Genomic DNA, 24,401 nt, shown 5'->3' on the forward strand with positions numbered 1-24,401 from the left:
TACTACATTTGCAAAGCACTTCATTTAAAATCACGCTCAAATTTCAACGTCCTCCAATAAGCAAGACAGTATGTCTTCAATCACAATCGCAACCCTTCCCCGCATGAGTCGAGATGTCCTCTCGTCACTACTCTTATCAACAAACACACCCAGCAAATTAGCCATAATAGACGTCCGCGACTCAGGTACTATATAATCTTTCCCAACTACTTTCTAAATCTCGCCAACTCAACCTCTAGACCACGTAGGCGGCCACATTCACACCTCAACCTGGGTCCCCAGCTCTAGCCTCGACTACCGTATGCCCGAACTCGTGCGCACCCTCGCCGACAAAGAAAAAGTCGTCTTCCACTGCGCTCTGAGTCAACAACGTGGTCCTTCTGCAGCATTACGATATGTACGCGAACGTGAACGTACGTTGGGCGTAGAGGAGAGTAAGAAACAAGAGGTTTATGTTTTGGAGGGAGGGTTCGTGCATTGGCAGGAAAAGTTTGGGAATGATACGAGGTTGACGAAGGAGTATGTTGAGGATATTTGGAGGGAGTATTGATTCAGATATATACAAATGAGGTGATGATGCGCTGGACGCTGTTATATAAATGATACCCTGCATTTAGTTTATGAATTGTTCTATAACATGTTTTATTACATAGCTCTATATCATACATCGACTTTTCAATATGTTACAACGTATCAACCCACAACACCACCTCCAAAACCAACGGGCCGTCTCCTTCCCCCGTTTTCGGGGACTATAGCCAAAGCTTTATACAACTTGCCCATCCCGTTAGGCCCCTTGTCAACCAACCTCTTCCAAGCTGTCTGAAGCGTCTTGTGCTTTTCACTATCTTCCGGCATATGTTTGAGCAGTTGTTCCGCACGCTCTGCAATTCCGAGTGAGTGTAGGTATTCGGCCTGGTCAACCGGTCCATGAACTTCGACACCCTCACTGGCTTCAAGGGCCGCTTCAGCGAGGCTGATGAAATCTACATCGGCGCTAACGTCGACCTGTCCTGGATACGCAAACGGAGAGATAGCCTTGTGTTGTCGAATGCCGCGCAGGGAGTTCACGGGGATGGTGGAGGATGTGCCGTAATCCAGAATCAGAGCGGCTCCTGAAGGACGCTCTTTCTTCTTCAAAGCTGCGGAGTTATCAATAGGAGTAACAGGCTTGGCAACTTCCCCTGGCTTCCTCTTTGGCGGTCTTGGTTCTGGCGGTGTATACCCTCCAATTCGACGCGCGAAATCGGCGACGTATATCCTGCTCTCGGGACTGACTTCAATGACAGAACCGGGTTGAGATTTGAGTGCCCTGTATCGTTCTGAAATCTCGGCCAGGAGTAAAGAGTTTGGAGTTGATATTTTGGCGCGAGAGAGTTGGAATTCTGGTTCATCCTTGACGTCTTCAAGGACGGATTTGGAATTTAATGCGACCATTAATTCTCTCCATTGCGGGCCTGTAGGTTGTTTGTTGTTGGCGTTAGTCTGAGTTGGAGAATCCAATGTGATAGGCCCTGTCGGGGTCATGATTTGTTGTTTCGGTTGCTCTTCGGATTCAGGGCTTGGCTGGACAGACTCAAAGGCATGTATGGGAAGTGCATCAAAGAATTCGTGGGCAAATATGAACGGCATTTTGTCATCTGCAACATGTTACTATAGCCCGTGGCCAAGATCGTAAATAGAGCACACTCACTGTAAGGCAATAACCGGATATCTTCCACCCACACAATAGGCGCCCCAGTATGCTTGTTGATACCTCGATAACCGATATCAATCTCTTCAAGAACTGCATCTGGCCCACAAAGCAAATTCTTCTGAATCTCTCGCAAGGGTGCACTAGCTTCGACGAGGTAGATATTCTCAATGCTTTTCGAGAATTGCTTGAAATTCTGAACCGTCTGACACACAAATAATAACAGTCAGACTCGAATCCCCATTAACAATCGCATTTGGCGTATTTGCTCACCCGTAAAATATCATCCATCAACGTACCCTTCCCCGGCCCAACCTCAATCAGCTCAACACCCTCCTTCGGCATTCCCTGCGCCATCCATTCTGTAACCGCCCATATCCCCACCAGCTCTCCGAATATTTGCGTGATTTCCGGCGATGTAATAAAATCTCCCTTTTTGCCAAAGACTTCAGTTTTGCTTTGACTGCTTGGTGTAGTGTAGTAGCCTGCGTCGGGGTTTGTGAGGACTTGTCGCATGTATGCTGCTATGGAGATTGGGCCGGTTGTCTAGAGTCAAGGGTCAATTAGGCCAAGTTTTCGTTTTAATAAGTATATGGAACCCACTCGGATCGCGTCAGCGAGGATTTTTGCCAACGGTGTAGACCATTCTTTCTTCACGATGTCCGATACGTAGCGTTTGGATTGGGTTTGCGAAAAGAGGTGTTTGCAACATTGTCTCGTTAAATGTTGCGTACCACGTCTCAGTCCATGATTCATTGTAGATTGAGTTGCAAGATTATATGAGAAACGGATTGAGCGTATGCCAATTGGGTGAGGAATAAGAAGCTTCGTTGAGGTCGAAGTAAAAAACGAGGACTGTTTTTGACTTTCGTTCTCCGCAACCTCCGCATTGGATCTCCGCAGCGAATTACACGTGATTTTCTTCAGTCTCAATTTTCGAATAAACAACCAATATTTTTAAATGTTGTAGACATCTACGAGTGAGTCCATCGGTGAATATGCATAAGATTTCAAGTCCAGCCAACGAATTCGAATCATACCAAATAGCCAAGGATAGACCTAATGTCAAGGCGCCGCCAACTACCCATTAACTCCCAGAAAAGCAAGACAGATATATTGATACATAAGGGAATCTTTTTTCAAATTATTATACGCACATACTCTGAAGTACGGCTCAATCAGCGAAATCCACGACCACGCTTCGAGATTGGTGCGGAAGGAGCATCGACCATCATCTTGTCGCTATACAATTCCATGTTGTCATTAGTGCGACCATCGGCTCGTCTGGGGCGTCCTTTAGAGTCACTGAATTCATTTCTTCCATCTTGACTTTGAGGCTCGACCACTTTCTTCCTCTCTCGACGTTCGCGGTCGGCTTGTTCTCTGAGGGTGTCGTAGCTATTGGGTGCTGTACGTTTGCCAGAAGTAGGGCCAAAGAAGTGACTGCCACCACCTCTGTATTCGATTGAGAGGATTCGACCGTCCGCCTGTTGAGTCGCCAGTGGTTAGCGTAGAGAATAAACTGACAGACCGACTAAAACCAACCTTTTTCCCATTGAACTGTGCCACAATAGCTTCCGCACCCCATTTCTCAGCGCATGCAATCTGTGCATTGACATATGGCGTATACGACGTTATATGAACACCAACGATATGTCCAGCGACAGGCTCCATCGCAGTTTCAATATCGGCGGCATTGGTACCCGGAGCGAAATTCCTTCCAACGACGACAAATGGTCCTGTAGCAGCGGTTCCCTTGATTGTAATCTCTGTTTGTTTGCGAGGAGCCAAGTTCACATCTTTCTTGCCATTGATATCTTCTATCATGCGATCTTCTCGTGTGCGGCGTGAGGTTGCTTTAGCAGGTGTGGTTTGTTTGGCTGTGGCGCGAGCGGTAGCGATTGTGTTGGCTTTGGGTTTCGAGGATGTCGACGCTGAGCGCTAGGTTTCAATACTTGTGTTAGTCAAGGGATACGTTACTGTAATCCGAAAACTAGGGACATAAAAAAGCCCTGCCAGAAGAACTTACCTTTACGACACCAATTCTGCTTGCAAGGCTCCTGTCGGCGGGCGTTTTCTTGCTACCAACTCCCGGCCCTGGCGCACTGGCTCTTCTCTTTTTACTGCCTAACAACTGGTCTGCCAGGGCTTGGTTCTCTTGCTTTTTGCGATTAAGGCGCTCTTCAATGGTGATACCAGTTAGCCCAAGGTCGGGTCCAGGTCAGGTCAGAAGGTGGGAGGGCATTTACCGGCCTCGATAATAGAGTCGAACGATGGGGCGCTAGCTTTCTTGCCAGCTGCCTTTTTGGCGACCATGATGGAGTATTGGTATAATTTTTGGCCCGAGTTTGGGATGGATGTACTTCAAGAATTGACGCAAATTTCACTATACAACGAAAATAAAACTGCAAGAATGAGGGCGTTGATAAGTTTCTTTGTTGGTGGTGTAAGTTGAGCTGGGCGAGGTTTCAGCTTGTTGAAGATTTGCGGCGACAGGAATCACTAAAAATAATGTACTCCGAGTGTCCGAACCCGCTCGGCCACCACATCCCTTTGATCACCGCGCGCTTATTCGTGCTACTCGGCGACCACACTCGAACTGATTGGGTTAAACGACCTGAAGATTCCATCCTAAGTTGATGGGCCACATTCCTTGGATATAGTCATGAATCGAGAATATAATTAGACATGCAATTGCCATCATGCATGTCATCTAAGCATCGATATGCCGCCTCTCAAACTTGAGCTTGTGCCACACTTCGAGCTTAAGAATGGATATACATCGAGTTGATACAGGATCGAGCTGGAAACGGTTTCGATTATTTGCAGTGCCAACGAGATTGAATGCTTCTTGAAAGGGTTTGGATGTTGTATTTAAATGTCTTCTCCCTCGACACGGAAAGAGCTACAAACACGAATCTGGCATGCTATCATGCCATTACGAGAGGTGCAGAGAAGATGTCCTGCATGAAAGCTTTCCTATAGACCTGGAACCTTTTCGTTCCACGTCTCCTTTGGGTTTGCTAAGCAGCCTCGATAGTCTGACCCGGTTTTATAAAAAAGAAAAATATGACCTACCCATTGCTGAAACCCATGACTTCAACTGTTGGCTGGGTACTACCCAACAAAGACATTGTAGGTATGACAATCGAAGTAACATCTGTGAGAAACAAGTACGTTGTGCTCTTCTGGAATGCATGTAGGGCTATCCGGTTAGGGCAATGCCCCGTCCACGGATTTCAGAGCTACTCTCATATGATATATCACTTCTACCTTGTCCCATCATGCGTACTTGCCTTGAGTCTAGCTGCCAATACAAGCTGTCAATTGAGCCTCCTTTACTTCCTGTTTCACTTTGTTCGTACGCGCTGAATACCGCACAGGAACGAACTACCTCGACGGGTCTTCTGTTTTCCATTTGTTTTCTATTCTCTCGTCTCATTTTTCACTCATTTATAGCAGCACACAAAAGGAGGATGGTCATCTTTTCGTAGCAGGTATTTGAAGCGGACTCTCGAGTCTATGGAAGATTCGTATCATGTCAGTATCCATGTGTAGGCGTATCATGATTGGTGCTGGGGTTATCTGAAAGCGCGTGCTTTTGGACCTTGGCTTCTATTGAGCAGTATAATGCCTGTTGGGGAAATGGAAGTAGTTGCAGCAGTTGGGACTTCAGGAAGGAGATGGAAGCGTGCTATGATCTTCTCGAAGGTATGTGTCGGAAGTTGAGATGGAGAGAAGGGTTGAGAGTAAAAGGCCATTCACATGGAGGAATCTTCAATCCTACATTATGAATGCCGTGATAATGAGGTCAATCAATGAATTCCTCTATAAAGAGGGCCGAATCCGTTGACATTGAGATGCGAAATAGGGGTGTCGGGCGATATCGAGGACATCCCCAATTTCAAACCGTCCGGACGGTAATTATTGGAGTCATAATCCTCGCGGGCTGGTGCGACGGAGTGATCAATGATGTTCATGTCTGGTAGTTTAATGCAATTTCAAATCATATATTTGGTCTATTCCATGTGTAGATCCTAGGGTCACTCCCATTCATCGGCATCATACCTCCTCCCCCAAACAACCTCCCCTATTTTCGCATCCATCAAGCAAGCATAATGCGTTGACTCATTCAGTATCGGATACATCGTCAACCACTCAATCGCCTCTTCTCTCGTAACCGCCAATACCGCGTGTTCCTCCCTTTTCTGCCTTAGACGCAACGACGTCCTCGTTCCTCTTTCCGCTTGCTCTGCATTTCTCGCTATGTGCTTTTGGTGTCGTTGGACCTTTTTATCCCATTTCGCTTGTATGCAGTCATACCGCTCCGTGCTTTCCTCGATCAGATCTTCAATGGTTTGTACATCGGATGATATCAGGGATAAACCTAGATGGTTTCCCGTCTTTTTCTTTTTCTTCCCAACTCCATCCGTATCTGGATCGGATGATGGCGGTTGGTCATGATTCGTAATCGCAATGAACGACGACGAAGACCGTACCACGGCAGTTTTATAATCCTTCTCCATCGTCAAGGTGGTCTCGCCATCGCTGAAGATGAGATATGCCGCCGTTGTAGGTATACCAGGAATATTCTTTCCGATGTTTTCCAGATCTGACATCTCCTTCTTCCGAGGCGACGCCTCCTGGAAAGGAGCGAAAATACACTCCCTCATCAAAGACGAAATCGACTGCCGCATCCCCAACAACACAAGTAGATGATTAGCATAAAACGCCATATTCCCCCCAAATGTCATCTGCTCATGATTATGCACGGGTCGAAAATTGAGCGACGCACTCAACCCCTTCCGAACACCAGTAAGTACACCCACAAACCCGACGTATGTAATACTCGTTGCTATCACCTCGTTTCCACCATCTTCATGATTTTCGTCACGCACAAATTCAAGCTGAACAACCAACTCCCTAAGCGGATCCATCGTCCAATCCAGCGTCCGAAAATGAACCATCCCCCCATCCCCTTTTCCCTTCGATGCAGATTTCGTGAGGATACCACCACTACTACACCCCATCAACAAATCCAGCACCGTATTGAGACAAATCAGGAAATATAGCTCGATCCCTGTCGTGCGCGCGATTCCGCGGAGTTCTTCCGTTTCTTCGCGAGAATATAATCCTCGCAGAAACATGCGCGCAAGATGGTGAATTAGTTGTAATGGGATATATGGAGATATAGATGCGACAAGCTGGTCGAATATGGGAAGCATGGCGCGCATGCGGGATGCGTACAACGTGGCGAGATGTACATAACGTTTGGCAGGGGGCAGGGAAAGGTTTATTCTGTAAATTGGGATGTGGGATCCCGATGGAGCTTTGTTTTTCATTTTGACATATTATATATGTAGTGTTTGGGTGAGACGTTGTGAATTGGATTATTTGGTGAGGTTGTTTTAAGGTTACCTAGGTAGGCTGGCTGTTGGCATGGAAGCCTAGACTGGGTCCTGGACACCGGCTCCAACAGCGAGTTGGAAATAAACCTTTAGCTTACTTATAGCCTAGATAGACATCTAAGAATTCCATGTATACCTAGGTAGAATGACAATCTCAATCTTTTGTATACGTTTGACTATAAATATATGTAACAATGGATCTATCTAACCCCACCGATCCAAATTATACAAGAAACAAGAAATACAATAGACGAAAATACAAACATTGGTATATCGAATCTTTCCAAACCTGTCCTGTCCTGCCTCCTGGGTATATGTCCCTTCCAAAAGCCCCCCCTCAATCTTTACGTGACAAGACTCCGTATAATAAAGAAAAAGATGGGTGAAGTAAAATGAATATAATAAAATCATGAAGTCGTTGGGTCGTTGGACCAAGTGTTGAAGGTAAACCGTCAGAATGGGGGGGATCATTAAATATTGATATTGTTGAATGGTTGTATGTGAAACCGAAATGAAAAATCTCGAATTGAACGCTTGATGAAATGGCGGTATGTCCAAGCCTTAAAAAGACAGGAAGATGGAAACCGATGCAGCGAGAACAACCGCAACCCAAGCAGACACCACAGAAACGGTCTGCACTCCACCAGAAGGCGCCGTCGGTGTAGCGGCAGTACTGGTAGTCGAATGAGCGCCCAACACCGTGCCCGCTGGCGACGTAGATCCAGGACCAGAACCGTCTGTGCCAGTCGTCGTATTTGTGTAGTACGCACGAATGATATTACCAGCTTGCTCGGCCACGCCGTACGTTGAAGACATGAGATGCGTCGACAATGAAATCGGGACAACACTGGCGTCTGCAACGCGGACATTGGCAAGTCCATACACGCGAAGGTTGGCGTCGACAACACCACCCTGTTCTCGTGGCAGCATTGCACAGGATGACGAAGGGTGAAATTCCGAGCCGGCTGATTCGCGGATCCAGTCAAGCCAGTCATCGTCGGTTTTGACTTGGGGGCCTGGTGAGATCTCAGCTGTTAGGCAGCCGCTTAGGGGCTTGGTGTTGCCGAGTTGGCGGGCGAGTTTGAGGCCGTCGCGGAGGATTTCATAATCTGACACGTTAGTCGGTGGACATGTATACTTGAAAAGAGTACGTACCGGCAGAAAAGCCCATGTAATTCGGATCAATCACTGGATAATCTAGTGGATTCGAGGAATTGATGTATACGCGGCCATGGCTATAAGGATGTTGAAGGGCAGCAGTGATGCCGATATCACCATTTGAATCACTGTTCATGAACAAGAGCTCAATTTGGCCGATAGAACTTTCGAGGATGGTGGTTGCCGTTATGTTTGCAATTGCCTTGAATCCGGCAACAACGCCGGCATCATAAGTTATGTTCAGCGCGTATGAGTTGATTTGAGTGGTAATATTCTTTTGCAGAGAGCCCAGTTTATCACCATACATCAGTGTAGAGTTGACGTAGGCAATGGCTGAATCGATATAAGAGAGGTAGAGAGTATTGTTCTACGATAGTTAGCATGTTGTATGCGTTTGTATAGTGAAGATGACGAACCTTGTCAGGCAGATTCTGATAGAAGATCGAACCCGAGGTCACAACGCTCGTATTCCATTTGATAGTAGCGCTCTTTTAATGGTCAGATTGAATTCTCCAAATCACAGATAGAAAAAAGACTTACGAGATGATCTTGAAGATGCTGACCCACACCAGGAAGTTCAGACACCAACTTAACTCCGGCATCCGAAAGAACATCCTTCGGACCAACACCGCTGTGAAGCAGCACTGCCGGACTGCCAATTGTTCCCGCTGATATAATAACCTCCTTGTTGACTTTGACCGTGCAATTTGTCTTGCCATTGTCGAGCGTATACTGAACACCGTTTGCCGTCAAATTACCCAAGGGAGATGAACTGTCGAAAAGCAGGCGCATGACGAATGCATCAGCCACGACATCGTAGTTGCCGTTGTCAGCGAGAGGGTCGAGATAGCCCGTCCTACTGTACGAACGTGTCCAGTTCGTAGGGTTGATACTTGAGGTCGAGACCTCGGCGCCGTAAACATCACCGCCATACATTCCACTGGAACTAGCAACGCCCATTGCGTCCAGAGACTGGATCCATTCGCCGACTTCTGGGAAGGTACTACATAATTAGCTTGAAATCCAACAAAATGCAAGAGACTTGACATACTATCCAGGATACGATGCATGGATCGGTCCCTGAGTGCCACGAGTGGAAAGATCCCATGTGACATTTCCTTCGGTAGCAATTGCATCCGATGGAGGCGTGAATGTTTCACTCTTCTTCAGTGCAGCATAGAATGAATCCCACGACCAATTGTCTGCGCCGTCCATATCTCCTAGCAGGTCTTTCCACGCATTGATCTCATCTTTACCAGGTCGCGTCATATACAATCCGTTGATTGCAGAGCTGCCTATTTTTTTTTATTTTTGTCAATTCGGTCCAACTTTTTTGGTAGAGAAAATACATACCTCCAAGCCCCTTTCCACGGGGCCATTGTATCTGGCGATTATCGGCATTAGACTGAGGAACAGTATAATATGCCCAATTCATTGGTGTCGTCCATAGCGAGTCGTAGTAGGAGTACGCAGGCGTATCTTGGGAAAACAGGTCAGCACGTAGACGGAATTGGACCAAAAATTTTCAACATACCTATGCGGTGTCGATATTCGTCTCCATTGGTCCCTGCCTCCAGCACGAGGACGGTGTAATTTGCAATTTCTGATAAACGGGCTCCGAGCACGAGACCAGCTTGACCTCCACCAACAACGACAAAATCATATTCATCTGCAACCTGAGTGCGCGGTGCCAAAGCGTGCACCTGGGCGATAACAGCCAGGCCTACGCCTATAGACGAGGCAATTCGCATGTCTGGATGTTCAGATGATCAGCGTCGACGTCTGAAGGATGGGAGAGAAAGAGGAGAAGAAAAACGTCAGAGGCGAAGAAACAGATCAGCAAGGGACTACTAGTGACCAGTAGTTTAAGACTTTAAGTATGCCAATGGGGGAGATCGAATGCCAGGGTGGCGATCGGCCGGGGCCATTGTGGTTTTGCTTTTTGCCTTTTTGCATCGGTACCGATTTGTATCAACAAGGTATGTGGGCGCATCTTGTATACGATTAGTATGACGCAGCTTCGTACGTGTACGTATGGGAAAATCTATTGTCCCTAGAGCCAGCCACATTGCCACATACGTCCTCGATAGCAAAGAAAAAACTTGATCGTGTGTGCAGTCGTGGAGTCTGTGCGACCAGATAGCCTGGCAGCGATACCACGATATGCAAATCGTGCCCCGTTGCGGGCCCTCCAGCCGCCCAATGAAGGAGAAAGCGCCCTGACTAGTCTCCATAAGGCAAGGCAGAAAGCTTGTTATCAATAGATCGGACACGTCGCCAAGCAGGAAGCTGTCCAGTAATATTCATCCAAAACAATCGTGCTCCACTATCAAGCAGATGGGGCCGTGGAAACGATTGTGAGTGGGCCCGCGGACCAGATAACGAGAGAATAACCACGCTACTATTGGAGGAACTGGGCATATTATTGCGGTCACGCTGAAACATAGCTCCAGCGATTTGGATGGGAAATTAAGCACATCCACCCTAACCTGACCCTGGAGCGGCGAACTAGCCTGTTCGGGACTTGAAGTTGTGCCGTCCTCTGTAGCAGTTACGTACTGTGTACTCGGTAACTTAGTATCCGTTCGATCAGCCTGTTTCTTCTGTGGTGTCTACGGAGTACGGAGTATATTTGTGTTATATCGACGCTACTAGGTTTCATTAGTATAAAACTTACCTGAAAACGGTTCATGATGGAAGACGGAGTGTGACACATGGCGCAGCTGTCCTGGACGACAGTCATGAATACACTTTTGCCGACTGTATTATGCCTTGCTCTCACATATTGGGATGGACGAGGCCCATCTGGGAAAGAATAACCATTAAGGATCAATTGTGATGGATGGACAGAACATATCGACGGACGAACACTTCAATGTTGTCATGAACGGCACTCATAACTACTACTAACTCTTATCCCTTGCAATGGACATTTGAGAAGTCGATAATGACCAGTTAGTTACTTGATATCCATATAACGGCATTATTCATCAATGGTGGTCGAACAGACGGGAGTGTACCAACGTAGGCTGTGAGCAGCGACAAATGGCAGTCGCGACTTCCTTATCCGGATATTCCAGAAGCTCCTGCCTCGTTGACAGTCGACCTCAACGTCAACAGAAATCAGGTCACCCTCAAGATGGAACTCATCCTTCATCAACTCCGTCAAGTCTTTCGTTCACTTACTCAAGCATATCGTACTTGGCATCATACGTAGCTGTGTGCACGCAATCTTACAGACTATTCTTAAGCTTTCGGCATGGCCAAACTATTCCGAAGGGTCGTGAGTAGGTTCAGAGGAACAAGGTCTGCTGATGTATCATGGTTTACGGAGAAGTATCAGACGATCAGCCAGACTGGGTATGACATTCCATCTAGCTATACGTAACTCCATTAACATTGAGTAGAGCAAATTGCGTATCTCAATCGCCTACAGATGTTTCAGACGACATACTCGACAAGCAGTCGAGACTGAAAACCTGGACCAACAGATTCAAAAAGATTGCTCGACGCAAATACTTGCTTCCAGACCCGGTCCCCCTGACCAGCCCAGCCAGTCTACTATCATGCACCACATCATCTTGTGCCACAACCTCGTCTCCACCTGCATCGCACATCACGGTTGATAATACCAATGAAACCAAGGAACCCTCATTCTCCGAAACAACAGCCGAAGTCGACCCCGAATTTGGCTTTAGCATGAGACGCATGAGAGGTGATTTTGGCCTATATCACGACAAAAACACTCCGCCACGGTTGTACCTTGATACGTCTCGGCAGAGCGACGCATTCTCACCCTTTAGACCGTTTAGTCCAACCTTTCTACTTCCGAGTCTAGACACGAGCGAAGCTTCGCTCAGTCGGCATTCACCGCGGTATTTCAGCACGGGATCATTTGATCGATATCGAAGTATTTCAGCTTCGTTGGCAGCAGCTGCCCCTCCTCTTCCTCCTGCTGCTGTTGCAACTGCTACTGCTTCCAGTAGCAATCTGTCGGTAGCTAAGCCTCGATTCTACTCACAATCGAACCTAGACGCACTTGGCGTTACGCGAGCACCGACAGCAGACTCGGGGTTGTCACACGCGTCACTTCTAGCAAGTGGTACGTGTAGTCCGCCACCGTACTCTGTGCGATCTTTTTCGTCGCAGAGTCATACGATGAGGTCACTGTCTGCGAGCTTGTTGAGTCGGAAAGATGGACATTCAATTAAGAGTCCTATTAGGTCGAGGGTTACGAGTCCTTCGTATTCGTTGGCTTCGCCGATATCTTTTTGTTGATTTTGGTCTCTGCGGTTGTGTTATGGTTTATGTTGCAGTCTTTCTTTGTACTGTCAGACACGAGTATAAGTACGTATTCTATTGTTGTATACATAGTCACTTAAACAGACCCACTCTCTTCATAATGATAATCACCCCAATCTAAGCGTAAACCCAGCCCCAGCCTCCTTTCCTTCAGTAGCTGCAGACGCACCACCAAACACATCCGCAAAATCCAACTTGGGCGCCTCATCGCCATACCTCGGCGCCTCCGGCGTCGCCCTTTTCCTTCTTCTTTCTTGGCCCGCCTTTGACGGAAACGTGGGAAACATTTCTTTCGCTTTTGGTCTGGGGTCTTCCCTGAAATAAGGATGTCGAAGACATTCTGCTGCTGTGGGCCTTGAAGATGGGTTTAGTGCTAGTAAGGACGAAAGAAGATTCAAACCTGCGTTTGTGAGATATGGGAATTGCGAGCGGGGAAGTAAAGGGACTGTAATTTTTCCAGATGAAGCTGATGTTGAGGAGGATGAAGGGGGCAGACGGAGAGATTTGGCGTTTGGTAAAGAGCGAAATGTAGGCCAGGATTGTTGAGTGGGAGGTCCAGTTATTGCGAATATCTGTCTTTTGTTAGCCACCGCCAGGAAATAATGGAGGAGAGAGTGAGGATACCTTAGATAACTGATCAACCTCATTCCGGCCCTGAAACAGCGGCTCCTTCCTCAACAACTCCCCAAATATGCATCCAACACTCCACATATCAATCTCCGCACCATACCTCTCCGCTCCCAACAACAACTCCGGCGACCTGTACCACAACGTAACAACCAACTGCGTCAAATGCGCCGGCTTCGGATCCCCGAAATACCTCGCCATCCCGAAATCGGCAAGTTTGACTTCGCCGCGGTTGTTGAGTAGTAAATTCGAGGTCTTGAGGTCGCGATGCAGGATCCAGTTTGCATGCAGGAATTCGGTAGCGGACAAGATTTGTTGCAAGATTGTTTTTGTTTCGGACGGTAAAAAGGGTTCTTGCATGTCGTCCAGAAGGGTTTTGAGGTCGTGTTCGAGGAAATCCATGACTAGGTAGACACTATAATCAAAACAAAACAAAAAAAACAGCTCCCCGGTGCGGCAGGGGAATGTTTTGAGTGCATAGGTTAATAATCTTGCATCTCGAACTTTTCAGCTGCTCATGAAAGGGGAGAATGGGGGGGGTACGCACTCGTTCATATTATTTCCCATAACTATTTCCCTCAGATAAACGATGTTCACATGTCGCGCTCGCTGTAATGTCTGAATTTCTCGGAGACCTGTGACAGGGAATCCATCGGGCGCATTGTCGATTTTCAATTTCTTGAGCGCGACGATTTCGCCAGTCTCTAAGTCTTTGGCGCGCGAGACAAGTCCATAAGAGCCTTCTTCGATGTGGTTTAGGCGCTCGTAGTTGTCGACGTGCCTGCACGGCGACCATTCTGTACTCGGGAAGCGCAACAGCTTCCTTTCTGTATCTGCGGGCTCTGACGGTACATTCTCGGTGGATAATCGTCGTCGTTTTGTTGGTCTTGCATTTTCTGATGCGCCACTGGGAGCTGCAGCTGCAAGAGCTTCTTGCTGTTTTTGTTGTTGTTCCTCCAGACGTTGCCTCTCAGCTTTGGCGCGTTTCTTGGATTCCTTTTCGCGTTTGCGTTGGGCGAGAGCTGCTTCTTCCTCGGGGTCGGCGGCCGCCCATCTTGATGTTGATGACATTTTCTTCTTTTGGGTGATGTGGTTGGCTGTTGGTGTGGTTGACGGTTGCCGTGAGATGACTGATTACGTAGAAAATTGACTTGCTTCGGCTTCTTTCCGATGACCGCATGCCGAGGCCGCGGCCGCGATCGATTTCAAATCAACCCCTCCATAACAGACAGCTAAAAGACCATGATGGAATTTACATTATTTACAACTTCATGATCGTCTCCCTATTTTCCGACTCTATAATCTCAATTCACATATCTCATATTATAATTAGCACACCATGATAGAACCATTCCAGGTACGTCTATTCCCATCGCATCTTTGTTCATTACTAATTCCAGCAGACGACCTTTCAGGTCCCCATGACCTGCGATCATTGCGTGCAGGACGTCTCAGGATCTATTCAGAAAATACCAGGTACATCCATCTCCTCTTACCAATTTGCAACCAAATTTACTAATAGAGCCGGGCGGGTGGAAAAAGGAATCACCAAAGTAGAAGCCCGCCTCGCAGACCAACTCGTCCTCGTCGAAGGCACAGCAGCACCCAGCTCCATCGTCGCCGCCATCCAGGGCACCGGCCGAGACGCAATCCTGCGCGGTAGCGGAGGCACCAACAGCGCCGCCGTGTGCATCCTCGAAACACACAACACCACCGTTCCCGAAAAGATTCGCGGCCTCGCGCGAATGATTCAAGTGTCCAAAACCCAGACCCTGGTCGATCTTACCATAAACGGCCTCTCGCCGGGCCGGTATTGGGCCACGGTGCGAGAGACGGGAGATATTTCTCAGGGCGCGGCGTCTACAGGTGGGATATGGGAGGCTGTGAAGAATAAGATACTTGGTGCGGAGCAGCCGAGAGGTGTATTTGGCGTTGTCGATGTCGGTGACAATGGCAAAGGGAATGTTTTGATTGATCAGCCCGTCGCAATTTGGGAATTGATTGGACACAGTATGGTGGTTTCGAAAAATAAGGAAGGTCCCTTTAAGACTGAAGATGCGGATACAATCGTGGGCGTCATTGCGCGCAGTGCTGGGGTATGGGATAATGAAAAGATGGTCTGTTCGTGTTCGGGGAAGAATGTGTGGGAGGAGAGGAAGGAGCAAGTTAGCAAGGGAATGCTGTAATCAGATCTCGACGAGAACACTATATTTTGATATCACAGCAAATGAGAATGAAGATATTGAGCATGTGCCACTGACGCTGACAAGATGAGCCTGATAAGGATCGTCACTGTCGGAAGTCAATCTCCATCTCAATCTGAAGCTCAATCGTGAAGCAAACCCAAAACAAGATGACTTGGCGTAGCCCTGGTCATCTTCTGGAAACACAGTTATGTGGAGTATTAAGATCGGATGTATGACGGCGCCGAGTCCTCCGGAGGTCGGTTTTGAGGTCAAAAGATGGGCAGACCAGATAGATCATGCAATGCGCACATGGCAAATGCCGACGCGGAAATGTCATCAGGTTCTTTCCAAGAAAAGGGAATATCATGCGTTTATCTGGTAACTACAGTAATAAACTTGGCAGTTAACTTAAGTTAGTTAGTTTAAAATCATATGACTTTATCTGATGTGGTTACTAGTCGTGGCCGAGTGGTTGGGCACATACCAATCGGCTAAAAATGCAAAACGCAATCTCAAACAACGCTCGCTTCAGAAGCGCCGCAGACCGCGACAATCTAGTATCAGACAGACAGGAAACCTCCGACAAGATGACCACAGACTTGAGTTTGATTCTGGGAAAAAAAAAAAAAAAACTGAATCATGACATTTCCTGTGTTCTTGAATCTTCTCTCCTCTTGATTCAATCCTTGGCAGCAAGCATGGCTGTCGATGTATGTTTCCCTGTTCATGCAAGATCAATCACACATAGGCGCGCATAGTCACCTACTAACAGTCAATAGTGCTCTTTCTGTTCTATTTCTGACCTTCATGAGTTATAAATAGTTTGTCCATATTCTAAGAAGAATCAACTCGATCGAGTCAAGAAATACATACCGGAGTAGCCTGTAGCTATTAGAGCACGATTGGCCTGTTAGGGCTAATTGCACTCGGGCCCACTGTAGACATTGGGGGATTTCGGGCGGTGATTGGCTGATTGCAGTTTCAACGTTATTTTAGCGGCGCTTGTACAGTATGTTCAGAATACTCTCAGGGTACAATAACGTTGCTATTAATACTTGGCTTTACAATCAGATGATTTGTATGATTGAGCGGTCAGTGTTTTGTTGTATGTTGTTGTCGGATACCGGTAGGGTTGAGACGTGTTTGCATGGAGATGAGATGAGAAGAGAAGATGCTGACCCAAAACTTCCTGAAGCAAAGTACAATCTACGTACCGTACTCACATAACTAACTACTCGTAGTACATCTAAGGGTCCAAAACAGTTAGAACTTAGAACTCGATCCTGCATGAAGCACGCATTGACGCTTTCACTCTGCTTCCCCCTGCGACAGATTAGAGATCAGACTACGTCCCTAATGGCTGGCTATAGATTAATACTTATTTCCCCTCGCAGCCAGTAGACTTTGCCAAGTGGGTTGATGCAATTTTCTCTCTTCTAGTCAGGTCCTTCCCTTCACTCTTCGCTCTTTTTAGTCTTGACAAAGTAATACTCCCCTCTTCTATTTTGGGTCACTTCCCACTAACTAACTATCGACCAGTTTTGGTGTTGGCTTGGCTGGTCCAGTCACGATTGCATTCGTTCTCTCTACGACTCGCTCTTTTCTATATTTTTCTCTCTTTTCGCTGACTCGTGGTTCTGTATAATTGTTTTAATAACTATCACAAGAAAAAGTTGACGACTTTCGGATCGTGCATGAAGCCCCGCACTATTCAAAGTTGCCGTCGCCAATCATCCTCCCCAGCCATTGCTTTATTAATACTACCTTCTTGCCGATTTCTTCTTTTGATTATATTTCTTAATATTTGCGAATTTCTTCCATTCTGCGCGAAGGGTAGCGAGCATGTCGTTGAAGCAGGTATGTTATACAAACAACATTCTCTAAGCGTGCCATCCTGACAGTCGGGGGTGATCCACAGGAAATCGAGACATGGGTGCAGGCACTCGCTCACTACGACAGTAATGAATACGACGAATCTCTACGAGTTTTTGACAATATCGCCGATACGTCCAAGATTTTATTCAATTGCGGCGTTATTCACGCCACATTGGGCGAACATGAGAAAGCGGTTTGTCTTTTCTACTCGGTACGGGTATTACAGACATGGTAACTAACAGCAAAGTGGATAGGTGGAATGCTATCAACGTGCGGTATCGCTCGATAATTACCTCGCTGTAGCATACTTCCAACAAGGCGTCTCCAATTTCTTGCTTGGCGACTTCGAAGAAGCCCTCGCCAATTTCAACGATACCCTTCTTTACCTCCGCGGAAACACATCGATAGACTACGAACAGCTCGGATTGAAATTTCGCTTATATTCGTGCGAGGTGTTGTTTAACCGTGGATTAAGCTATATTTACCTACAGCAGATGGAGCCGGGGTTGCAGGATTTGCAGTTTGCCTCCAAGGAAAAAGTCACGCCGGATCATGATGTGATAGATGAGGCGATTAGGGAGCGGGCTGAAGTAATGCTCCTTCCTCCTCCACTTTGATGGTATAATGCTAATTGTATCAGGGATACACCGTCTTCTCAATTCCAGTCGGCGTAGTCTACCGACCAAACGAAGCCAAAGTTAAGAACCTCAAGACAAAGGACTATCTCGGCAAAGCAAGGCTGGTAGCAGCCTCGGACCGCAACAATGCATTCACCGGCTTCCAAGGCTCAGAACTTAAGAAAGCTATGGCCATTGAGACCGCAGCCAAAGACGACAGACCAGTTGAGGGCATTTCATATGCCGCCACAAATCTCGTGCAAAAGAATCTTACAAGCCGAAGTCGACAACAATCCGAACCGCCAATGGGTAGAAATACGTTTCCACCTACGCCGCCTCCAGAGTCGGATAAGAGTTCGGCTAGTAATGTTTCTTCTGGAGGGTTGACGCAGCGTGCTCTCTCGGTCAGGTCTGGTGCTGGTGGTCGTCCTCCTAGGCTGGACTTGGATCGACCTGGTGGTGCAGGCACGAACGGACGGACGATGGGTGATATGCAGTCTATGGAGAAGTCTCGGATTGGCACAGTTCGTACTGCCTCTGAGCCTCGAGGACCGCCCTCGCGACAGTACTCGAACGCATCACGCGCGAGAGATGGACGGCCTCGTCTCTATCGCGAGACGACTGGTGGTAGTCGTCGCGGCGATGGCGGATTCGAGTTCGTGCCTGAAGAAGAATACAATGACGAGGTTCTTGATATGTATATAAGCCCACGCAGCAACCAAAATGGATTCGCACCCAAGTCTCGCCAACAGCAACAACGTCGCTACATCGAAGAAGAGCCAGAATACAGCAGCGAATACGAAGACGACATGCCCGAAGACGCAGAATTCGAAATGATCAATGAACAGCCACTGCCTCCAAAACAGCGTACCAGGTACAGTTCCACCCAATCTCAGAGTTCAGGGCAAGGACGAAGAGCACCCTCCCGCAGACGCACAATGCCTGAAATCAGAAAATTCCGCGTCAAGGTTCATGCGCTGGAAGATACACGGTATATCATGATTGAAGGGAATATCGGGTACGGCGAGTTTGAGGGCCGGATTCGCGAGAAATTTGGCTTCAAAGGATTGTTGAGAATACGCATGCGTGATGATAATGATATGATTACGATGGGGGACCAGGAGGATTTGGAGTTGCTGCTGCGTGCGGCGAGGGATGAGGCCAGGAGGGAGAATCAGGATATGGGGAAGATTGAGGTATTTCGCACCCCCCTTTTGAGCCAAAAAATTGAATGATTGCTGACAAAAGTTTCTAGATCTGGGTTGAAGAAAGGATCTAATTTGATGTTTCAATGTTATATGTAGTCGATTTTTTTTTTTTTTTTTTTGGTTCTGAGCGTGGAGTTGGTCAGATGGGTTTTATATATACACACTTTCTGTCGTCGCACATACTGTAGTGACTCGACTATCTTTGAGATATCCCTTGAATATATATTTGATATATTTTGCCTATAAAAGTTCTCTCCCAATAAATAGTGGTAAGTTAAGGGTACTAGGTACATACTACGTATAGGTACTTCCCAAAAAGGAATTAGGGCACGCCAAGACCTCTGCTCCGCTCCATCAATTCGGTGACGTTGACGTTTCCTTTTTGTTGACACTCCACGACAACGCTTTCAATTCACCACGTAAATTAAAATGACAGACCTGACACCTTCAGTCCAGGAACTCCTGCGCGAGAAGCGCAAAGAACTCGCCACAGACACCGAGATTCCACAGACACCTCCCCGAGATCCGAAAAACGTCAATGAATTCTTAAAAGAGGCATACCGTATTGTCAGTTTACCTCTTACCATTCTCACAATCCTTGAAATGATAAGTGACTAATAGATATAGAACTCACACATCCAATCCCTCCTCCACTACCTGCAGTCAATCCGGCATTCCTACCTCTCCATCCACACCACCAAAAAGAAACCCGACACGACCCCCGCCGCAACAGCATCGCCATCAAACACAACGAATCTACCAACGCAAAACCTCTCCGATTCAGACCGCGACTCAATCGATTCCTCGACCGCACTATTGCTTCGCGACTTGTCGTCTAGTATCACCAACCTGCAATCAGCGGAACAATTACGGGAGGAAACGGAGCGGCAGCTCCTACACAAAAAATATGGGCATCTTAAAGGGACGGGGGCATTGTGGCGGTGGGCTGCTGGTGATGTCACAGCGGCAGGAGGGAACGAAGGGAAATCCGAAGAGCAGATAATCGCCGAAGAATCGGCACGCAACATACGGACCGTAAGGGAGAGTGTATTGTGGTTCTTGCGCAGGAATCTGGAGCAAGTTACGGAGGTGCAGATGGGGATGGTGGAGAAGAGGATTGAGCGAGTGAGGGAGAAGGAGAAAAGCGTCTTATACAAATCTACGATTCCGCAAGAACAGTTACAAAGACAAAGGCAAGAATGGGAACATCCTACAGCGGGCAAAGATCAGCAGCAAAAGTACGAAAGGGCGTCTACACTCTCGGACCAGGAAACGGCAACGATTGAGTCGCAGTTGTCGGCTGAACAACTCCAACTCTTTGCAGAGGAGAATGATATGATGCTTCGCCATTACGAGGACACGCTTAGTAAAGTCCAGTTCGTCTTTCCATTCCCCCTTCCGCCGCGAAATGAAAAACAAAAAAAAAGTGTACTGACTAGTAGGTGAATAGGAACGCAGAAAAATCCCTCCTCGAAATCTCCTCTCTCCAACAAACCCTCGTCTCGCACCTCTCCACTCAAGAAGAATTTATTTCGCAGCTCGTCACCGATGCATCCACCACCGCAGAGAATGTCGGTAAAGGAAACAAAGAACTTAAACGCGCAAATGAGCGAAGGAGTACGGCGCAGATGGTGTTTTGGTGTACGGCGGGATTATGTGTTTGGTTGGTTGTTTGGGATGCTATTTTCTAATCCCCCCCCCCCGTGGACTGACTGATGGATGTATATATATAATGGAGTCAAAGAACCGAGATGCATATATCATGATAGCCTATTTACCAACTACGTATTTGAGTAATGTAATGTAACGTACATCCAGATGAGCCCGAAACCAAAGCCGAAAAAAAAAAAATCATGAATAAAACCAAATGAGGAGGGGAAAAAAAGTTGCAAGTATGGTTTTTTTTTCTAACCAATCCATCCAAATACCAAAGATAAGGGGAAAAAAAAGATTACTGCGTTTCGCGAACAGCGCTGTCAAATGCCTCCACCACATAATCGATGTTATGTGTATTAAGGCCTGCCATGGATATACGTCCATTCTTTGTCTATTTATCACGGTCAGTATAGAGCTCTCATCCTAACCAGAAATGGGGTTTACTTAAAAAAGGGGCACGCCTTACCATGTAAATATGCCACTTCTCCCTCAAAATCTGCACCTGCGCCTCACTTAACCCCGTAAAGCTAAACATTCCAATCTGACTCGTAATATGTGTCCACGTCCCTGGAGTCTTGCGCGCTTCTAATCCGGCTCTTAATCCCTTTCGCATTTCGGCGATTCGGCCACTCATCGTACGCAGATTTTCCTCCCACTCAGCGAAGAGTTTGGGGTCGTTCAGGATGATGCTTGCGATTCTCGAGCCGTAGGCCGGGGGATTCGAGATTTCGGATCGTTGCAAGATGGCGAGTTGACTGGCGATGTGGGGGGTGCTGTTTGCCTGGCCGGGGGCAGAGATGAAGTGGAACGTGCCGGCACGTTCACCATACAGACCAAAATTCTTTGCGAAGGATTGAGCAACGCACGTCTCGAAGCCCTGTTCGACGAAATACCGAATTGCCCATGCGTCTCGCGCGAGATCACCGGACGCAAAGCCTTGGTACGCGCAGTCGAAGAATGGGAAGTGTCCCTTGGCGCGAATCACTTGGGCGATTTGTTTCCATTGTTCGGGGGTGGGATCAACGCCTGTAGGGTTATGGGCGCATGCGTGCAGGACGATGATGGATCCAGGTGCTGCGGCCTGTAGACAGGACAGCATCCCCTCGATATCGAGACCCTTGGTCTCGCGCGAGAAGTAGGGGTATTTCGCAATCGACAAGCCGACGTTGGTGAAGATTTGGTTGTGGTTTGCCCATGTGGGATCGCTCAGGTAGACGGTAGGACGGGGTTGTTGAGGATAGAATTTAGAGAGGAAGAGGGCACCGAGATGGACAGCGCCGGTGCCGGAGATGGTTTGGAAGGATGTTACCTGTTATAGTCACTGTCAGTACGGGATTTTATATTGAGATTTGTGAAATTGAGAGCGCGTACTCGGTTCTCTTTAATAGCAGGACTGTCCGCACCAAGAATCAATTTCTGAGCTGCGCTGGTATACTGTGGCAACCCTGCGATGGGGAGGTATTCATGGTTGAGCTCTGGGTCGCTTTTGAGAATGTCGTCTGCCTGTTCATTTCTTAGCATATAAATTTTTTTTTTAAAAAAAAAAAAATTAAAAAAAATTCATGAGAATAGAAGGGATAACGTACCTTCCTGACGACAGGCAAAATCCACGGCTTCGCGTTATCGTCTCGATAGGCTCCAATACCCAAATCTACTTTTTTCTCGGAGGGGTCCTTGCGATACGCAGCCATAAGACCAAACAAGGGGTCTTCGGGGGCCTGGGGCACATTGGCGGCAGTAAAGATGCCAGCTGTTTTCGTCGAATCCATGATGTGCGATGATAATTGCGTCAGACGAGAAATCGGCGTAGAATAATTGTTGGAAGCAGAAGAAATGGAAGAAAGCTTGTGGGGTGAAAGTTGGAGATGACTCTGAGGATTACCCGTAGGCTGGTGAGGGGGAGGGGCCGGAGCCATTTTTATCTCTGCTAATCAGGTAACTTAATAGCTGCTGGCTTATCCAATAATCGCGCAATGCAAGAGGACAAGTCTGCGCCCAGCTCGGAGGTATCGCCTGTTGTCTGCTGATTTGCAGGATTAGTTCTGAGACAGGCGGTTATTTAATTGTTTGGGTTCACCGGTGAGTTGAGTTGAGGCCTGGACTCAACACTAAATGCGGTGGTATTTCGGGCAAAAGGCAGAAATATTGTCGTTCAAGAACTTGAGGTAGAAAAATATCGTGCTACATACGGAGTAGGTACGGTACAGATTACGAATAGCTGTCTATATAGTATATAACTACTGTGTAATCTACGACGAGAGTAGCTAGTTACTGAGAGAAAGCCGAGGTCCAGGTCAGGCCTTGTGACGTTAATCGCTCATCCCTTCAGCACGTACTGATTGACATATGATCAGAAAGCATTCATTTCGATTCTTCATACCGGTAACTTAAGTATGGGGTAGTGTAGTATCTAAATTGAATATAACCGACTAAGCCATGTAACCATTCAGATGCATCCAATTACCCAGAAGAACAGCACACTGATAAATCTCTACTCGTGCGTAGTAGGTAACTACGTAATTTATCCCTGAATGATCAGTTAACTGACTTAGTGATACCGGTATGCTACGAGAGTCTACGAGAGTAGTGCCTATATACCCGACATGCCTAGGTCTATGCGGCTAAATACGGCACAAAGCCGCCGGTTGTATTTGGGACTACATAGACTACTACGTAGTGTCTTCATCGCAGTTGAGATTTAAATGCTGCCTCTGGTGAGACTCTCACAACAAAATTATTTCACCATCTTACTATATTTCAATTGATGAATCATTGATCACCTCGGCGGTCTTCAAACTGGCAAATCCGCCACAAATCCCCACGTGACTTGCAAGCGTCGACGCCGCCTTATTATCCTGAGGACATCGCCTTTCAAAGACCCGCCAAAAAAACGCGACGGAATACACATCTGAAACTAGGAGATGGTCTGTTTCGGATACTTGGGGTCATATACATCGGTGCTGGCGCGCCGGCGTCAGCGTCTTCTACCTGAGGCGCGACAGTGGATTCAGATGAGGCGTCGTTTCCCCTCATGATCAGTGGGAGGGGCGTTGATTGAAATCGCTGTTCTAGTCATCCCGGACGAATTGAGATTGAAGAGAGGAGGAACTCGAGGCAGAACATCCTTGGTTTGAGGATCGTGTAGTGCCAAAGGAAGGAAGAGCGACCACGCACAGATACCGTATCGACCTCTCAAGATCGGGTTCAGAGGACCGAGGGGACAGTCGCAGTTAATCACCAATCCGCCGCCGATGCTGAGGCTGGAGTGTTCTCAGACTCATATTATCTGCATCATCATTCAATGCTATGGCACCTAGGTAATAAACATGTACCCAATCTCGTACAGCCGATAGTACATCAACCCAAACTGCATGCTACAAAACCCACAAGGAATACTACAAAACCGTCTGTCGTTTACTGGTTTGTCTTGTCTACCAACACCGCCGCAAGAGCGACCAAGTAGCCTGTTATTTATACCAGGAGAATTGTTTCGCGGTGCAGCACGTCGACGGTGTCGAATTGACCCCATCATCATCATCATCATCATCGTCGTCGTCGTCAAGTGAGTTGCTAACTTGTATAACTAACATCATCCATGGAATAACATGCATAACATCACCCTTCCTAGCCACAATTCGTCTAGTACGTACTTCTGCCAGACTGCAGTAGAT

The 24,401-nt window shown here is 47.3% G+C and overlaps 11 protein-coding genes across 11 annotated transcripts; 5 read left to right on the top strand and 6 right to left on the bottom strand.

Annotated features, from left to right (window-relative positions):
- Window positions 1–70: 70 nt before the first annotated feature.
- On the top strand, window positions 71–550 carry EYB26_004766 (uncharacterized protein; the record flags this gene model as incomplete). Its single annotated transcript, XM_054264057.1, has 2 exons — window positions 71–185; window positions 240–550. 2 exons carry the CDS (start codon window positions 71–73, stop codon window positions 548–550), a joined length of 426 nt encoding a protein of 141 aa, XP_054120032.1.
- A 143-nt stretch (window positions 551–693) lies between these two features.
- On the bottom strand, window positions 694–2,449 carry EYB26_004767 (uncharacterized protein; the record flags this gene model as incomplete). The annotated part of the gene is made up of 4 exons (XM_054264058.1): window positions 694–1,640; window positions 1,694–1,898; window positions 1,967–2,239; window positions 2,297–2,449. The coding sequence occupies 4 exons, from the start codon at window positions 2,447–2,449 to the stop codon at window positions 694–696; spliced, it is 1,578 nt and encodes a 525-aa protein (XP_054120033.1).
- Window positions 2,450–2,871: 422 nt separating this feature from the next.
- EYB26_004768 (uncharacterized protein) lies at window positions 2,872–4,009 on the bottom strand (the record flags this gene model as incomplete). The annotated part of the gene is made up of 4 exons (XM_054264059.1): window positions 2,872–3,180; window positions 3,239–3,634; window positions 3,723–3,874; window positions 3,943–4,009. The coding sequence occupies 4 exons, from the start codon at window positions 4,007–4,009 to the stop codon at window positions 2,872–2,874; spliced, it is 924 nt and encodes a 307-aa protein (XP_054120034.1).
- Window positions 4,010–5,736: 1,727 nt separating this feature from the next.
- EYB26_004769 (uncharacterized protein) lies at window positions 5,737–7,035 on the bottom strand (the record flags this gene model as incomplete). Its single annotated transcript, XM_054264060.1, has 1 exon — window positions 5,737–7,035. One exon carries the CDS (start codon window positions 7,033–7,035, stop codon window positions 5,737–5,739), a length of 1,299 nt encoding a protein of 432 aa, XP_054120035.1.
- Window positions 7,036–7,662: 627 nt separating this feature from the next.
- On the bottom strand, window positions 7,663–10,010 carry EYB26_004770 (uncharacterized protein; the record flags this gene model as incomplete). The annotated part of the gene is made up of 7 exons (XM_054264061.1): window positions 7,663–8,210; window positions 8,257–8,626; window positions 8,676–8,747; window positions 8,800–9,262; window positions 9,311–9,554; window positions 9,613–9,738; window positions 9,794–10,010. 7 exons carry the CDS (start codon window positions 10,008–10,010, stop codon window positions 7,663–7,665), a joined length of 2,040 nt encoding a protein of 679 aa, XP_054120036.1.
- A 1,508-nt stretch (window positions 10,011–11,518) lies between these two features.
- EYB26_004771 (uncharacterized protein) lies at window positions 11,519–12,470 on the top strand (the record flags this gene model as incomplete). Its single annotated transcript, XM_054264062.1, has 3 exons — window positions 11,519–11,619; window positions 11,667–12,361; window positions 12,409–12,470. 3 exons carry the CDS (start codon window positions 11,519–11,521, stop codon window positions 12,468–12,470), a joined length of 858 nt encoding a protein of 285 aa, XP_054120037.1.
- Window positions 12,471–12,490: 20 nt separating this feature from the next.
- Window positions 12,491–14,259, bottom strand: EYB26_004772 (uncharacterized protein; the record flags this gene model as incomplete). Its single annotated transcript, XM_054264063.1, has 5 exons — window positions 12,491–12,587; window positions 12,648–12,678; window positions 12,731–13,133; window positions 13,186–13,603; window positions 13,736–14,259. The coding sequence occupies 5 exons, from the start codon at window positions 14,257–14,259 to the stop codon at window positions 12,491–12,493; spliced, it is 1,473 nt and encodes a 490-aa protein (XP_054120038.1).
- A 268-nt stretch (window positions 14,260–14,527) lies between these two features.
- On the top strand, window positions 14,528–15,374 carry EYB26_004773 (uncharacterized protein; the record flags this gene model as incomplete). Its single annotated transcript, XM_054264064.1, has 3 exons — window positions 14,528–14,545; window positions 14,592–14,664; window positions 14,731–15,374. 3 exons carry the CDS (start codon window positions 14,528–14,530, stop codon window positions 15,372–15,374), a joined length of 735 nt encoding a protein of 244 aa, XP_054120039.1.
- A 1,842-nt stretch (window positions 15,375–17,216) lies between these two features.
- On the top strand, window positions 17,217–19,145 carry EYB26_004774 (uncharacterized protein; the record flags this gene model as incomplete). The annotated part of the gene is made up of 5 exons (XM_054264065.1): window positions 17,217–17,231; window positions 17,293–17,442; window positions 17,504–17,839; window positions 17,890–19,062; window positions 19,122–19,145. 5 exons carry the CDS (start codon window positions 17,217–17,219, stop codon window positions 19,143–19,145), a joined length of 1,698 nt encoding a protein of 565 aa, XP_054120040.1.
- A 358-nt stretch (window positions 19,146–19,503) lies between these two features.
- On the top strand, window positions 19,504–20,765 carry EYB26_004775 (uncharacterized protein; the record flags this gene model as incomplete). Its single annotated transcript, XM_054264066.1, has 3 exons — window positions 19,504–19,641; window positions 19,702–20,450; window positions 20,525–20,765. The coding sequence occupies 3 exons, from the start codon at window positions 19,504–19,506 to the stop codon at window positions 20,763–20,765; spliced, it is 1,128 nt and encodes a 375-aa protein (XP_054120041.1).
- Window positions 20,766–21,025: 260 nt separating this feature from the next.
- Window positions 21,026–22,646, bottom strand: EYB26_004776 (uncharacterized protein; the record flags this gene model as incomplete). Its single annotated transcript, XM_054264067.1, has 4 exons — window positions 21,026–21,121; window positions 21,197–22,039; window positions 22,102–22,233; window positions 22,317–22,646. The coding sequence occupies 4 exons, from the start codon at window positions 22,644–22,646 to the stop codon at window positions 21,026–21,028; spliced, it is 1,401 nt and encodes a 466-aa protein (XP_054120042.1).
- Between the last annotated feature and the right edge of the window lie 1,755 nt (window positions 22,647–24,401).

Source organism: Talaromyces marneffei, chromosome 3 (genome assembly GCF_009556855.1).
Source record: "Talaromyces marneffei chromosome 3, complete sequence".
Classification (NCBI taxonomy): domain Eukaryota; kingdom Fungi; phylum Ascomycota; class Eurotiomycetes; order Eurotiales; family Trichocomaceae; genus Talaromyces; species Talaromyces marneffei.